Here is a 17,492-nt window from a genome sequence, read left to right as displayed (position 1 = left end):
TAGCTCATGCATGATTTCTGCCCACATGCCCATGCCTCTGTCTGTCTGATGTCTCTGCCTATGGTGTGTCTGTCTGTCTGTGGTGTCTCTGTCTGTCTGTGGTGTCTCTGTGTGTCTGTGGCGTCTCTGTCTGTCTGTGGCATCTCTGTCTGTCTGTGGTGCCTCTGTCTCTGCCCGTCTGTGTGTCTCAGTCTGTGTGTCTGTCTGTGTGTCTCTCTCTGTCTCTCTGTGTGTCTGTGTTTGTCTTTGTGTGTGTGTCTCTGTGTGTTTTTCTTTCTCTTTGTGTAGCTCTCTCTGTGTCTTTCTGGCTCTGTGTCTGTGTGTCTCTGTCTCTTGTCTGTGTCTCTCTCTCTCTCTCTCTCTCTCTCTCTCTCTCTCTTCCTCCTTCCCTCCCTCCTCTTAACTGCCACAACAGTGAGAAAGTTCTTAATGAGTTTACAATTACCATCCTCCCAAGTAGGAATGTAAACAGATTAATCTATTTTATTATTATATTTACCCTTTTTGCTTCTCCTGAGTCTGTACTTGAAAGTCAGATTTTCTATTCAACTCTAGGCTTTTTATTAAGAATGCTTGAAAGTCCTCTATTTCATTGAATGAACACCTATTCCCCTGAAGAATTATACTCAGTTTTACTGGGTAAGTGATTTTGGTGTATAATTCTAGCTCCTTTCCTATCTGGAATATTATATTCCTAGCCCTCTGGTCTTTTAATATAGAAGCTGCTAAATCTTGTTACTTTAAATGTAGCTCCACTATGCTTGAATCATTTCCTTCTGAATGCTTGCAGTATTTTCTCTTTGACCTGGGAGTTTCAGAATTTGGCTATAATATTCCCGAGAATTTTCATCTTGAGATCTCTTTCAATAAGTGATATATGTCTTTCCGTTTCTATTTTACCCTCTGATTCTAGAATATTAGGGAAGTTTTCTTTGAAAATTTATTGAAAAATGATATCTAGGCTCATGGCTTTCAGGTAGAACAGTAATTTTTAAATTATATCTCCTGGATCTATTTTTCCAGGTCAGTTGTTTTTCCAATGAGATATTTTACCTTTTTTGTTTTTTACATGTTTTTTCTCATTTTTGGTTTTGCTTTATTATATCTTGAGTTCTCATAAAGTCATTAGTTTCTATTTGCTCAATTCTAATTTTTGAGGAATTATTTTCCTCAGTGAGCTTTTGTACTTCCTTTCCCATTTAGTCAACTTTGCTTTTTAAGGTATTGTTCTCATTAACTTTTTTTTCTTTTCTTTTCTTTCTTTCTTTCTTTCTTCTTTTTTTTTTTTTTTTTTGGTTCCACCTGCCCTTTTGAATTCTTCCATGACCTGAGACCAATTCTTTTTTTGGAGGTTTTGAGTGTTAGTTACTTTTTTCTGACTCTGTGTTTTGATCTTCTTTATCACCATAGTAACTTTCTATGGTCAGAATTTTTTTCTGTTTGCTCATTTTCTCAGCTTATTACTTGGCTTTTAATTCTTTGTTAAAATAGGGCTCTGCTTCCAGGGTGGAGGGTACAATATCCCAAGCATCAAGGGTTTTGTGCAGCTATTTTCAGAGATTCTTCTGGAGACCTGAAAGTTATTAGTTCTTCCAAGGAGAAGTATGTGTAAATAATCAAAAGCACTCTTTTCTGCCCTGGCACTGTGAGGAGGGGACCCTGCTCCACTGCAGCTGTAAGTTCATGTACTGAAGTAACAGAGTTCTTTCTGACCACCTGCTTGATGCCTTTACATTTTCTGGGCTGAGATTTCTGGAAGCTGCCACCGCTGCTACGCTGCTAACAGTGTGAGTGGTATTTCAAGACTCCTCACCGTAGTGAGACTACCATTTCTTGTTGATCTTCCAAGTTGTCTTTGATGGTTTCTATGCTGAGAGATCTGGAAACTGCCTGTGCTGCTGCCTGTGCAGACACACACACACAGACACACACAGAGACACAGACTGAGACACACAGACTACAAAGTCTGCTCCTTCTTTGCTGGAGCTTGGACTAGGGCTGCACATTGGACTCCCACCCTGGTGTGTGGGAGATCTTGAAGATCAAGAAGATATTGATGATCTTTTAAGTTGTCTTTAGCTGGAAAATTGATTCACTTTGTCTTTTTGTGTGTTCTGATACTCTAAAATTTGTTTAGAGTCATTATTTAAAGGTATTTAAAGGCATCTGGGGGAGAACTCTTGTAAGTTGGCTCTGCCCCTTAGAATGGTGCTCTCTTAAGTACAAACTGTATAGGTACAAAACTGTAATTGGGGAATGTGTTAACAAAATCTATAAAAACACATTATAACCCAGACAATACTGATTTGTTTTTCTTATGCTGCAGAGATCTGTTTCTATTTGGTATAGTGGAAGGACTTCACCTTGGAAGCTAGAATACCTGGATTAGGTTCTTCCCTTGATATTCATGCTTTATCTATAACTATGGGCATGGTTTTTAACTTATCAGTTTTGGAGGGAAATAGGAAAATGTGAAGGGAATAAGTTTGTAATCCCTGCAATGAGCCAGCACTGTGCTAATCACTTTTACAAATATTATTACATTTCTTAGAATAATCCTTCCAAGTAAGTATTGTTTTACAGTTGAGCAAATTGAGGGAAACAGATTGAGTGACTTGCCCAGAGTATACAGTTAGAATGTGAGATTGTATTTGAACTCTGGTCTTCCTGTTTACTATCAGTTAAGGAAAAATTCATATTTGGAATTCCTTACCTATGAAATCATTACTGAAGGCTGTTGTCAGGCTACTGAGCACTAAAGAAATTATTTCTGAAGAGATATGGTATAATGGAAAGAGCCCTAAAAAAGAAGCTAGAAGAAACAAGGCCCTATCCCAGTCTTGTAAGAGTTGTAAGAACTCTTTATATAAATGCAATAACTATCATATAGTCAGTGAGATAATGTTTTGCTTTGATTATGCAGATTTGTTAGCAATTTCTTTTTTAAAAAATGGGATAATAGTGTGGGAGGAGAGAAATTTATATTAATTTTTAGACTACTTTATTTTTAAAAAAAATTGCCAGTTTCTGATTAAAGTGATCAGGGTAGATCTCATGGAAGAGGTAGTGTTCTTGGTCCCCCCAGGATGTAGGAGGTAGGATTTTGATGGGGAAACAAGAAAATACACTCTAGACATGTATTAAAGTATCATGGTAGATAGAGTACTAATCCTGGAATCAAAAAGACTCATCTTTCTGAATTCAAATCTGACTCAGATACCTAGTAGTTATGTAATCCTGGGCAAGTCACTTAACCTTGTTTGCCTTTTATCATCTGTAAAAATAAGTTGAAGAAGGAAATGGAAACTACCCAGTGTCTTTGCCAGGAAAACCTCAGATGGGATCATTTAGTTTGGTTTGGTTTAGTTGTTTGGTTTGGTTTGGTTTAGTTGGACATGAGTGAAAAATGACTGAATAGCAACAAAATAACACCAGTAGGTGTCTTGAAGGAATGTCAATTCCAAAGTAAGTTGATAATAATAAGAATAATTGTTTACATTTATATAGATTTTTATAGCAATCTTATGAACTTGAAGGCAGATGATGCTTATGGATAGAGCACCTTTGAGATAAGATTTGAGTTTGAATGTTGTTTCTGTCACTTAGTTTCTCCTAGCCTCAGTTTCTTCATCTATAAAATGGGAATAATAGGGCTGTGAGGATAAAAGGTGATGTATGTGAAGTATTTTGCAAACCTTAAAGTGCTATCTAAATTTTAGTTTTAACTATTAAACCCATTTTTACAGATGAGGAAATTGAGAAACAAAAGCTAAGTAACTTGCCAGTGTCACATAGTTAATAATTGTGAGAGTGTAGGTTGATACCATTATGAAGAGCACTGAATTTGTATACTAAAAAAGAAAAGATCCTACTCCACAATTTTGGGAAGGAGGCAGTTATTTTTTGTTTAAAGCATGGGAGGGGCATGATCAATGATGATAACTGCTTTGAATTGTATAGTGTTCTAATCCTGATAAAATTGTGCAGTGTTTGGTTCTGACACTTTTAAGAAATTCACCTGACTGTAATGCATACAATATTTTGGATCAAAGAGAGACTAGAAACTGGGAAGTTAAGTGGGAAACTATCACAGTAGTCCAGATAAAAGGTATAAGGACCTGAAAGAGGGTAATAGATGTGAAATAGGAATAACAGCAACATTATAGGTCATATAGTCCAATCCATATCTGACTATGAATCTTCTCTATATTGTCCCCAAGAAATGAGTCCATCTGGTCTTTGCTTAAAGATTTCCAATAAGGGAATTATTTCATAGTTTCCTTCTATATTTATAATGTTACAATAAATTGTTGGTATAGAAAACTTCTACAGTTACATAATATTCACTTAAAAGTTCCTCTCCATGAAAAAATGGTTCTCAACTTTTTTTTATCATCATTCAACTTTATGTCGACTTTTTTTTTTAATTTAAATAATGTCAGTTATTTAAATGTCTAATCTTTGTCCTCCACCTCTTATTAAAAGGTAAAGAGAATGTGATGAATGTTATTTACCATTATAGACTATTATAAAAGTGTTACTTTTGTAAGCACTTAGGAAATACAAAGGAATTTAATATAAACATAACAATAAAGAACATTCCTCTTTTTTAAGAAATCAGTGAACAAGAATTTATATTGCTCCCCCCCCCCTTTTTTTTTCCCTTTTAGTTAATTAGTGAATAGTTTTAAAATCAGCACAGGTAAACATGAAATAATTTTAATGAAATTATGAAATTTGAATGAAATTGAATGAAATAATGACAAAAAAATTTTAAAACCTTTTCAGATTCTTTCTATGAACATTTTACATTTTTTAACTAGCCACTGAAAGCCACCCAAAATTCTAACCAGTGAATGTATCTATATGTCATTTTCTGTCCTTAGTATTTGAGGGGAATTGGCATATTATTGTCACTATCCAAACCCTCTTCTACTATATTCAAAAGTGGCGGTAGTTTTTCAATTTCACCTCCTTTTTTTAGGGTTTTACAGTTAATTCTTCAGTATAGTTCTCAGTCATAGAAACATAGCAGTGACAGACATCTTTGAATACAAAATGCTCCCCCCCCCCTTTTTTTTTTTTGGCCTTCTTTAAAAATATGTCCAAGATGCCATTTATTTGGTATTAGTACAACAATAATTTTGTTCTGAGAGTTACAAATTGTAGACTCCAAGTGCTTTACTTCGCAAAAAGAGTCGTAATAGTTGAAAAGATCAATGTATTTCTTAAAAAGCCCAACAATTTGTTAAGCTGAAATAACTTATTATAGAAAGAATGGCAAAGTAATGACCACCAAAAAACCACAAAACATTTTGAAAATTTTAATTGAGTAATCAATTTCAATGATTATTAACTAATGTTTACAAATTTTACATCATATAATTGAAAATAATACATAAGAAATTAAAAAAACAAATCATCTTGAAATCTAAGCTATGATGAACAGAATTTCAGTGTTTTATTAACTAATTTTTACATGTTTTATATCATAGTTGAAGATACTATGTATGAGAAATTAAGAAATATGTCATCTTGAAATCTAAACTTCATATTCTAGGAATACAAACTTCATAACACAGTAATAGTTGTGCATGTTAGTTGGTTGAGAAAAGCTGTTCCCTTCTTGGCTTGTAAGAAACATTTCCCAAAATTTGCTGTAAATGATTAACATTCTTTACCAACCTTCTTATGTTTAGTAAGTATCTTGTTTCCTTCTCTTATTTTTTCACCCCTGCTTTGGATCATAAGGTTAGTGATATTTTTCTTCAGAACACTTTATCAGTTCAAACTTGCTCTGAGTATCTGATTCACAATGGTCAGTTCACTACCCTGAACTGTTTTAGGGTACTTCTCCATCATAGTGTTGACTCCTCATACTTAGCTTCTCAATTGGTTCTTAAGGGTTATGTGTGCCTCTTACCCAGGGAGCAACCTCAACTCACTACCTTCTGAAGCAGCACAGCTCACTTTTTGACAAATAACATAAAACCATAAATTTGGAGCTGAAGGAGATCTTGGACATTATTTAGTCCAGTAATCCCATTTCACAGAGAGGAAATTTGGGTCCAGAGAGACTAATTTTCCAAAATCTCATAACTAAGTAGATTTAAATTCAATTGCTTGACTCTTAACTCCATTATTATTACTGCTGTACCACTGAGCCTAAAATAGCTTCTGTTCTATTTTTGCCCTCTGGGTGCAAGCAGAACAAGTTTAATTCTTCTTCTACATGACAAACTTTATGTATTTGAACATATTTCTTTCCACCCCTCATTCTTCTCTTCCCTCGCCTAAACATTCCTACCCTTTTCAACAAATCCTAACATATATTTTTACTTTTATCATTGAATACTCTCTTCTGAATGTACATTGTGGTATCCAGAACAAAGTAGAATACTCCAGATACAATCCAAGATGTAATATAATAAAATTATCATCTCTCTTGTTTTGATTGCTGTGTCTTTCAGTACAACTTGGAATAGCATTATCTTTTTTGGGGTATGGGGAGAGCAATGATATTATAGAAATGAGATGGATTCATGTGAGAAAGAAGTCCCATTATATTTAATGTATAAATACAGTTTGCTATATAATATGCATATAATATATAACATGCAGCATCATATAAGCTTTGATTAAATGTAGCTTATGTTTAGATAAATAATGGTACTTCATATCCATCTGCTTCACAACTCTCAAATTTATTTTCGACACATTTTGATAAGGAAAAAATATACTTCAACACTTGATGCTTATTTGGATGAGGAATTGGAATATGAAGTTGACCATGTATATTGCCCAATTCTTGCTGCTATTGCTATGGTCATAGGTACCTCTTCCCCAATGAACATTTCAGTACAGAGGATTAAAAGATTGGAGTCATGATGCTGAAGTTGTGCACAGGTAGCGGTGTAGTTCCTGCTGGATGGTGTAGGTCCTGCAACATGATCTCCTGGCTCCCAAAATAGAAGTACTAGAAGGGGGTGGGAGCAACCAGCGTGCTCTGCACGAGGAGAAGCAGTGGGAGCAATGGCAGTGGCCCAAATTGTGGGATAGCTTTGGAGGACCCAGAACTACTAGACTGGTGACCAGAGCCCTCAAAGAAGAAGGGGTGAAACTATTACTTCTGTCTCCTATTCAGGCCTCCCCCTTTTCCTCTATCCTAAGGAAAGTTGGATTGGGGAGAAAGTATAAAAGTTGGGGTTCCTCTCACAAATCGAGTTGGATCAAGAAGGAAGAACACAGGCTCCGTTAGCTTGTTTCTCTCCAGCTAGAACCCCTACTTGCTCACTTGGGCAATTGGCTGGGGAGGGAGGGATAGGCCATTGCCTTGAGATATACTCCCTATGGGAAATAATTTGTTCTGTACTTTTGTTTTCACCACTCATTAGTGCTTTCTGGAACCAAATAACAAGTACTGAGGTATTGTGTATTTGAAATTTTTTGTTAGGATTATAGGAAATAAGAGGAAAGATATACATCTATCTTTGCTGTCACTTCTTAAACTTAGAAGAATTTTCTTTATAATAATCTTTTAATGTTAAAATCATAGGAGCTAGAATAAATTTTAAAGAAATGAACACCATTAGTAGAAAAACATGCCCTAAATTAACGTGAATGAGAACCAAAACATGACTACAATTCACATTAAGTGAATGTAATGAATACTTGTTAGATGTGTTATATTAAGGATTCCTTTTGGGTCTGTGATATACTAAGTGACTGACGGTGCTTCCTACTCTCAAATAATAGCAAATTAGTAGTTTATTTTTGCTCTTCTGTATTTTTCATTGCATCCTTTCCTGAATAATTCAGTGTACGTTGTTTTTTTTCCTTACATAGAAACAATGATGCCACAAAAGTAGTTAGTTTTTTTTTTTTTAATTAATAGAAATGTACTTTGTTCTTGGCTTAAGTGGTAAAAAGATAGTTTCAATATGTACTTGTTTTTCCTTCTGTACTAGAGCACTAGTATGTCAGGTATGTACCTGACCTAAGTTTTTGTAGCTGTTTTTAGTGAGAGTTTCATTGATGACTAATACCAGTCCTAGAATAGTATTTCTATAATAATAAACCACTAATCTGTTGACTTTAAAAAATAATAATAATTCAGACTCAGCTAGGTGATACAGTGGACAGAGCACCAGCCCTGAAGTCAGGAGGGCTTGGGTTCAAATGTGACCTCAGAAACTTAATACGTCCTAGCTGTGTGACCCTGGGCAAGTCACTTAACCCCAAGTGCCTCACCAAAAATACACACACACACACACACACACACACACCCCTACAATTATAGTTTTTTATGTTATTTCCTATAGAAATTAGTTGCCTTACATACAAGGATGTTGTTTATGAAGTTATTGCTAATATCTTTCTATGTTTACTTAACAGATCAGTTGAACTTGGAAAACTGCTAAAGACAGAAGATTCAAAGAGAAATCAAAATGCCAAAGCCAGTAAGTGCATCAATTTATTTCTTTTGACTTAAACCTACTTTATTTAGTAGATTTGCTCCGAGGAAAGTAAATATTCTATTTTCATTATTGCTCAAGGTCTTATCAAATAATTGTGAACTTAGGAAATTTGATTGTAGTTTCACAATCAATTGAAATATAAATGGGAGATCTTTGAAAGAAATCTATTATGAATCATCAGTTTAATTGAGTATTTAGATTATTTTACTTTTAAAGAAAAAATACTTATCTTAATATATAGGCTTTTTTCTCCCAGAATTATTTTTATAAAAACCTTATAAGAAGAAACTGTTCTTAAAAGAGTGTTGAATTAAGTCCTTGGTTTGCATTTCAGTTTTGCTACCTGTTTTAAAGTCATTTATCCTCTCTAATCCTAAATGGTGTTTGAAGTCTTATCCAGCTCAATAATAACAAGGATGATGATAATAGATAATATTTATGTAGTGCTTATGATTAGAAAAGCCCTCGACAAATATCTAATTTTATCTCTATAACAACTGTGGGAAGTAGGTGCTGCTGTTATCCCTCTTTTACAAATGAGGGAACTGAGGCAGACAAGTTAAGTGACTTGCTCCATTAGTAAGTATTTGAGACCAAATTTGAACTCAGATTTTCCTGAGGCATCGATGATATTTTTATGTGAAACTATAGTATATGAATTCTATTCAGTCATCAGTTAGTAGGCATTTTAAAAGTGTTAGGCTGTCATGATAAAAAGGATAAAAATGGAAAACATCCCCTGTCCTCAGAGAAGACAATTTAATGTTGTGTAATGTAATGTGACAATTTAGTGAGAGAGGTGATAGAAGACTCCATGTTATCTTTCCTTTTTTATGATGTATCACCTGTTTTTTTTTTTTTTAAACAACAAAAATCTGCCTGATCTTCTTTTCACTTCAATGCCATCTTCCATTCTCAATTGAACATAAAAGAAAAACAAAATCTCTGTTACAAACATATATTATCAGGCATTTCTGCACTGGCCATGTTCAAAAAGACATGCTATTCTGCACTGTGTCCCCATATATCAGGCAGTTGGGTAACATGTTTAATCATTGATCATCTAGAGTATAGTTGATCTTTATATTGATCAGAGTTCCCACTTCTTTGGGAAACAAAGTTGTTTGTTTTACTATATTGTTGCTATTATATAAATTATATTCCTGGTTCTGTTTACTCAGAAGCCATATTCTTTATCATTTTTTAAAACGTAATTTATTACATTTATAGACCATTATTTGCTCAACCCTTCCCCAATTGATGGGCACCCTTTAAGATTCCCATTCCATGTCATCTCAAAAAGAAATATAAATATTTTTGTACTTTCTTAGAGTTTGTTTTGCCTAGATTTGTATCTTCTTAATCCTCCTTTCCTCTAATATCCTCCTTTCCCTTTTCACCTTTCCTTTCTAATTCCCTGTTAAAGAATAGATTTATGCTACCAAAGTGAGGTAAAAGTCCTTTATTTCAATAAAGGTCCATTTTTCCTTGGTTAGGATCATAATCAGTTTTTTGTTATAAATTATTTTTGACTGTAAGCTTATATTATACCTTTACCATCTGTAGTATCATTCCAAGCTCTCTACTTCTTATAATGGAGTATTCTAAATTGTGTGTGATCCTGATTGAGGTTCCTTGATTCTTGATTTTTTTTTTTTCTGTCTGCACTATTTCTTGTTTGCTCTGGATTTGAGTTATAATGTTTCTTAGAATTGTCATTTGAAGGTTTCTTTCAATAGGAAACTAGTGGATTCTCACTGTATCACTACTTTGTTTTTCTTATTAGATCTGGACAGATTTCTTAAAATAGGATGTCTAGGAATTTTTTGTTGTTGTTTTAAAAAAATGTGATATTTTGGTGATTCTTAATATTTTTTCTTCCTTGATTTGTTTTCCAGGTCAGTTGTATTAAAATCAATTATCTAAAATAAAAAGGAAAGTGAAGATAAAGTTACTGAGCAATCTATGCTTTAATTTGCAAAGCTAATATTTGAATATCAAATTAGGTCACCTGACTTTAGAGACCAAAGACTGAGTGATTTACAGAACTGATTTTGATAACAAAAAAAGAGGAATTAAAAGAAAATGACAGAACCTTGTTTTGAGGATAATTCACTTGAATGAGGCAGGTCACCTGACTGTTTAGCTTGCTTCTAAATTCTCTGATCTCTTAGTATATTAGGGCCCACAAATTCCTTACCTTGGACTTCAAGTTCCAGGTACAAGTCCCTACCCCCACTGTGACCTGTAAGTAATTGTATCTGGTCACAAACTTGATCTTTGGTATCTTTTCCTGTCCAAATGTCCTAATAGGGGTTTGGGAATATTTTGGTATGGATCTGGGACTTGCTCTTTCTTGATCTTGTGTACAGTCTTTCTGTGTTGGAGTGTTTCCTTACACAACATATTCCTTATCAGATCATGTCCCCAGTATCTACAAATCTCTGTTTCCCTAAGGGGACTAGAAAAATTATTCTTTCTGATCTTTTGTTGAATTTCTCTATCAGGATTTGGTCCAGTGATATTTTTTTCCCCCTAGATTCATTTGCAAAAATTGGAAGGGGTTAGGTATTCGCTGTACTACGTTTTACTGCTTTGTTATTTTGACTTTGCCTCTTCAGAATCTGTCTCCTTCAGACCTGGATTAATTTATTCATTTAAAAAAGATTATAGTGAACAGAAATATAGCTTAGTCTTTTGTAATAATGCCAAAGGTCTGTGTAATGAAAGGGAAGATAATGGGTATAAAAGAAAGATCTGACTGGGTTTGAAAACTTGAATTCTAGCCCCAGCTATACTCACTACTACTTTACAACCTTAGTCATTTACTTTCTGAGCCTCAGTTTCCTTAGTCATAAACTGAGACTTTTCCTCTTTCTCTTACCTCATAGTTGTGAGGATCAGATCAAATGTGAAATATGAAACTTTTAAATATAAATACAATTTAGGAGTACAGATCTTCTCTATCTGTCAATGTTTGGCACATAGTAAATGCCATATTAATACTTCTCTCCTTTCTTTCCCTTCCTCCCTCCCTCCTTTCTTTCCTCCCCTCCCTGCTCCATAGTTGTACAAGCATTTGATCCTCAGACCAATAATGAGAAGTATATGAGTGTTAGGTAATTTGTATGTGGAGAAACTGAAGCTTTTAATCTTTATCCTGGAGAGATTGATTTGTTATGGTCATATTATATGGTAGGATTTAACCTAAATCTTGTGATTCCAGGTCTTTGTAGCAAAGATTCCAGCAATCTTTACATTATACATTATACAATAGTGTCCTTATAAAGAATTATTTTGTAGTACATATTGTCATTTAATGAGTCTTTTTGTATATTGGGATTTGTATATCCAAACTTATCTCTCTTATCTCTTCTGAATTCTAATCCAACTTCATCAGTTGCCTGTTCATTTATACCTTTGGACATCTTACTCTCAGTATACTCAAAATGAAGTTCATTATCATCTCCAGGATTTCCTATTTCTTTTAAGGGCAATATATTCTTCCAGGATCGCTGAAAGTATTTTTGACTTTTCATTCTTCCTCATCGCCTATAACTACTTAATTGTCAAGTCTTGTTGATCATATCTCTATAGCATCTGGCTGGCTTCTAACTAACTTTTTAGAATTACTTTGTTGGTAGTCTCTTTAATGCAGTCTGTAAACAACCTACAATTTGTTCCTAAAATGGATGTTCTGAACCTTTGTGCACAAAAGCTATTGCCATTTTGGAGTACGTTTTCTCCCTCTTACAGTTAATTTCCTTCAAGATTGAATTTCTATTCCACACAGACTTTTCTGAATTCTTCAGTTGATCAATGTTCTCTTTTTCCTCAAATTATCTTGTATTTACGTAACTCTGTATGTGCTTTCCATGTCCTTGGAGAATTATGAGGGCCTTGAGACTAAGTACTACTTCATACCTTTTTTATTTTTTTAACCCCTCTCCTAGTATAGTCAGTCAGTAAACATTAAGGACCTGCTATGTGCCAAGCACTTGGGATGCAAAAAGACATAAAAAGATAATCCCTTCCCTCAATCAGCTCACATTACTGAGGATTGAGGGAAGCTGAGAGGGAAGAATAAGCAAACAAGTAAACAGGAAATAAATAACCCAGAGAAAATTATTAGAATTAAGAGGAGGTGGAAAAGCCTTCCTGCAGAAAGTAGAATTTTCACCAGGGTCTTTAAAGAAATCCAGGGAAGAGAGAGCAGAGATAAGGAGGGAGAACAGTCCTGACACAGGGGCAGCCAGAAAATGTCTGTTGCATAGAGATGGGAGTGTCTTTTGTTTTAGACTAAGTACTACTTAGTCAGGAGACTAGGGTCACTAGATTTAAACACTAGATTTAAAAATGTTGGGAAATAAAGTGTAAAAAGACTGAAAAGGGTTGGAGGTGGGGGATAGGGAGTCCAGGCTAGAAGGGACTTTTGAACACCAAACAAAAAATTTAGTATTTGATCCTGGGAATTGATAGGGAGCTTAGAATTCATTGGGTAGAAGAGTTAGATCTATGTTAGAAAAGTCATTTTAGTGTCTGAATGGAGGGCATTGGAGTGTGGAGAGTTTGAAGCAGGCAAAATAAAATGAGTATTAAACGTTTAAATAATATTTATAAGTTTGCAGTAATTTATATTTCTGAAGTTATTAGATATTAAAACTGCATTAAAACTTTTGGGACACTATCTCTGAGACAGTAAAGAATTAAAACTAATTCTAAAGCGATTATCAAATGCCAACTATATGCAGTGTTCTCTATTAAGCCTTTGGAGAAATAAACTTTTTTTTTCTTTTAATCAGGGATCCTACATTATGACAGAGAGGCTTATAATGTAGTAGAATTTTTTTTAACAGCTCTTTCTTTCTAATGAAATTTTGTTATATAAAATAGCTTTATAAATGTATTGATTTATCTAAGTATTTAATAGAAATGCCTTTTCATTTTGCTCACTTTTCTTTTTGTTATTACAGATCAATGTAAGAGTAACTACTATGGATGCAGAGCTGGAATTTGCTATCCAGCCCAATACAACTGGCAAACAACTATTTGACCAGGTAAATTTATTACCTATTAATTTATTTTTACCATATGATTTTTAATGAAATGTATCGTGTACTATTTTTCATCTTCTCATTTTATACCCATCACTGATAATAGTATGTGTTTTTTCTTGTTAACATTAACATCTTTATTGACCACTTGGCCTTTTATTTTTTTTTTAATCTTAATTATGTAGGGCAGCATACATTCATGAAATGAAATTCAAAGAATGTTTATTGAGTTCCTTATGTGGATTGGATACCACAAAAATGAAATGTTAAATTATCTGTATGTAAATGTGATTTTCTGCTTTTTTTTAATGCTTAAGTCTTTATATTATTACATGTACAATGCCTCTACTTTGAAACACCTAGTCAGGAAGATCTGAATTCAACTCGAATTTCAGACACTTAGTAATTTTGTGACCCTGGGCAAGTATTGAACTAACACTGCTTTCTTCAGTGTTACTAATGATTTTTTATAACCAAATCTGATAGTGTGTTGTTTTGTTTTGTTTTGTTTTGTTTTTTAAACCTCATCCTTCTTGGCCTCTCTGATATATTAAACATTGTTTCCACCCCTTAACTCCTGAATACTTTTATCATCTTTGGGTTTTTGTAACCCTGCTGATTCTTGGTTCTACTCCTTTCTGCCTAACTATTCCTAATCCTATTCTTTGTGGGTTTATCATCCATGTCATTCTACCTAATTGTATATGATCCCCAAGATCCTATTTTAGGCCCTCTACTTCTCTTTATATTTACTCTCCAGTGAATTTATCACTTCCTCTTGATTAATAATTATTTTTAAACTTTTTACCTCCAAATCCACAGTGTCCAGTCACAGTCTTTTCCCGAACTTTATATAACATCTCACATCATCAAATTTTTGGACATTTCAAACTATTAAGTTCTGGAGCAATCTTAAATTTAACATGTCCAAATCACAATTTCTTGTTTCCCCTAAACCCATTCCTATGCAAAACCTGCCTATTTCTGTTGATGGCACCATTATTCTAACAGTATAACAGTTTGCAATCTTTGGCCTAATGGACTCTTCATTCTGCCTCTACATATTTGCATGATTTCAATCTGACTTCTGCCTAGTTAAACTCAAGTATGTTTTGCAAATTTAGCCCCAGTCTATCTTTCAAAGTTCGTTGAACATCTTTCTTTTCTGCACTATTTGATATAGCTTTTCTTTCCATTTCTCACCTACAACATCCTATCTCCTGTTTGTGTGCTTTTGTACTGCTTGGAATGCACATCTTCCTCATTTGGCTTTCTAGAAAACTTTTCTTCCTTCAAGATGTAGCATCTACTGTCTCTTTGAAACCTTTCCTCATCACCTCAGATATTATGGCCTTTTTTTCTCAAACTACATTTTATTTTAGAACTTTTTGTTTATTTATATTTGGCTTTTTAATTTTTTTTTTAATTTGAATATAAATTGAAAATAAAAAAATTATTTTTATTTGACATATATTTATTTATATGATATATATTTAAGAATGATTTTGTGTTTGCTTCTGATAGGATTAATTTTTTTGTACATGGAATAGTGCCTGACATATGATAGGAGCTTAAGAAATACTTGTTGGATGATTGATTTGTAAAACTTTGTTCTATTCAATCTAGCAAAAAAAGCCTAAGTGTTTACTAAATGCAAGGCTGTGGAGATACAGAGACCAAAGTGAAAAGCAATTTGTGCCCTCAGGGAGCTTATATTCTGTTTATCAATCATGTGTAAACAGTTCATTAAATACAAAATAAAATGAGGAGGAACTGAATTCCTGAAATCACTTACATTGGGATGCTCATTAGTAATAGATATGATCATAAAATGTGCATCATATATGATTTGTGGGCTTGGAGATATGTTGTATTTTGAAGCTTGCCTTTTAAATATGTCCTGAAAATTCAGTCTTAACAAGAATGTTGTAAAAGCACAAGGTATTTTTTACTGTGACTAATGCCTTTACTACTTTCTTTATCTCTTAGCAAGTTTGTTGTATGTCAAGTATTCTTAAATTCAAGCACATGTATATATCCATTTGGACTTCCTGAAACTTTTCTCAGAGGCTTGAGAAAAGGAGGATGCTGGAAAAGGTTTTTTCATAGCATGGAATTGTAGGAAGCAGTACAAAATTTGATAACAAATCAAAATTTCCTTAGCAGTGATATTCACTGCTATTTTTAGTACTGTAACGCAAATTTTTAAAGACACAGGATACAAGTTGAAAGTACAAGTTTATTGCATTGAACCCTCAAAGTAAAATTTATCCAGATCCATTGTGAATAATGAGCTAATACTGATCTGTTTCTCTCTTTTTTCAAGGTGGTGAAAACAGTTGGCCTGCGTGAAGTCTGGTTTTTTGGGCTACAATATGTCGATAGTAAAGGCTATTCAACATGGCTAAAACTAAATAAAAAGGTAAATTATACCTAGTGATTATAATCATGTGACATATTTGGCTGCCATGATTTGAATTCTGTTTCAACCTTTCTGTCTGTGTTACCTTAGGCAGATCACGTATCACCTCTATCATCCTTATTTTCTTCAAATATAAAATGAGTATAATAATAATACCTACTTCACAGAATTATCATAGTGTTCAAATTAAATGCATGGCAGATTTTAAGGGGCCATACAAATACTAATTCTTATATATTTATTGTCTGTATTTTAGACTTATAACATCTGTGCAGGGTACTAATTTATAGTCTGAATATAAGCTGTATGTTTATCCCTCCCAAATTTGTCTGAAACCTAAATATTATTTATAATTGTGTTCTGGGGGAAGAAAAAGTATTTATATAGTAACTATATAAGTGACTGGCACTATACTAAGTTATAAATAGCATCTCATTTGCTCTTTACAACAACCTTAGAGGATGGGTCCAAGCCCATTTGATCTTTGTTTTGGCCCTGATTGCCACAGAGTGAATGTAAATAGCAGTTGTTGGGGGTTTGGCCAGAAACCTTGAGGATCTTGCCTGCTGATTCTTTTTTTTTTTTTTTTTTTTTTTTTGACTAGGTAAAAATTTCTGTCTTACCTATCCTTAATCACTGAATGATCAGTTGCCTCAATCAAAATGAGATTTGTTAAAGACTTTAGTTAAAAAAGGCTAAATCTCTCATTTTGCTTAGGGCCATCTCCAGTCATCTTCTAATATATATTTGGCCACTGGACTCACATTGTTTCAGAGAAGAAAGTGACAGTTTTCCTTCCCTCATATATAATTCACTTGCATATTATGGTATCTCCCTGATGCCATGATCATATTAGACAAGGAGGACAACAAGAACAAATAAAAAGGGCATGGGTGCTCTTATTATCCCCATTTTACAGTTGAGAAAACAGAAATAGAGATTAAGTGACTTGCCCAGAATTTTACAGTAAATGTTTGAGGCAGGTTTGATCTTCAGGGAGCTCCTTTTATCTCTGAGTAAGTCATCTTTAGACTGCAAGCACAGTTCCCTGCTTCTTCCTAAAATCTCTTAACATTCATTGTTTAGTTAGTTATTTTATTTTAAAGGAAAGTCTTATTCATTTACTTAGGAGAAGCATTCAGTCTTTGCTTGTCCAATAAACAGTAAGACCATCAATAATATGAGAAAAGTGATTAGGAATTTATGATCTGGGCAGTCAAATCACTGATATGTTGATTTAAATTTTTTTTTCTAGAATGCTTTCTTTTTGTTTTGTTTTTTTAAAAGAGTAATTATCTGCATGTCATATGTTTAACTAGGGTTGGTTATGTTTGCAAGTGTATCTTAAATTTATTTAAAGCCTTTTGTTTACATTTTTTTAGTGCCAGTCATTTCTCTGTTTCATTTCCATTCTCTCTTGTGTAATAAATTAACTGACATAACTGCATTTTACCATTTAATTTAGTTCATGTGCAATGGTACTACTTTTGCTGCTGGAATTGCCAGTATGTAAAATATTATATGTATATATTTGATCTT

General features: G+C 33.6%; 1 protein-coding gene across 2 annotated transcripts in view; it reads left to right on the top strand.

Annotated features, from left to right (window-relative positions):
• Positions 1 to 17,492, top strand: part of RDX (radixin) — a 121,395-nt gene that overhangs the window by 29,268 nt on the left and 74,635 nt on the right. For both annotated transcript variants that reach the window (XM_051986946.1, XM_051986947.1), the window contains exons 2-4: positions 8,395 to 8,459; positions 13,451 to 13,534; positions 15,858 to 15,953. In XM_051986946.1, the coding sequence (XP_051842906.1) occupies positions 8,448 to 8,459; positions 13,451 to 13,534; positions 15,858 to 15,953 (192 nt within the window). In that variant the 5' untranslated portion in view covers positions 8,395 to 8,447. The remainder of the gene's footprint in view (positions 1 to 8,394; positions 8,460 to 13,450; positions 13,535 to 15,857; positions 15,954 to 17,492) is intronic.

This window comes from Antechinus flavipes, chromosome 3, assembly GCF_016432865.1.
Source record: "Antechinus flavipes isolate AdamAnt ecotype Samford, QLD, Australia chromosome 3, AdamAnt_v2, whole genome shotgun sequence".
NCBI lineage: Eukaryota > Metazoa > Chordata > Mammalia > Dasyuromorphia > Dasyuridae > Antechinus > Antechinus flavipes.
The sequence above is the reverse complement of the archived record's forward strand: the minus strand, read 5'-3'. Positions and strand labels throughout refer to the sequence as shown.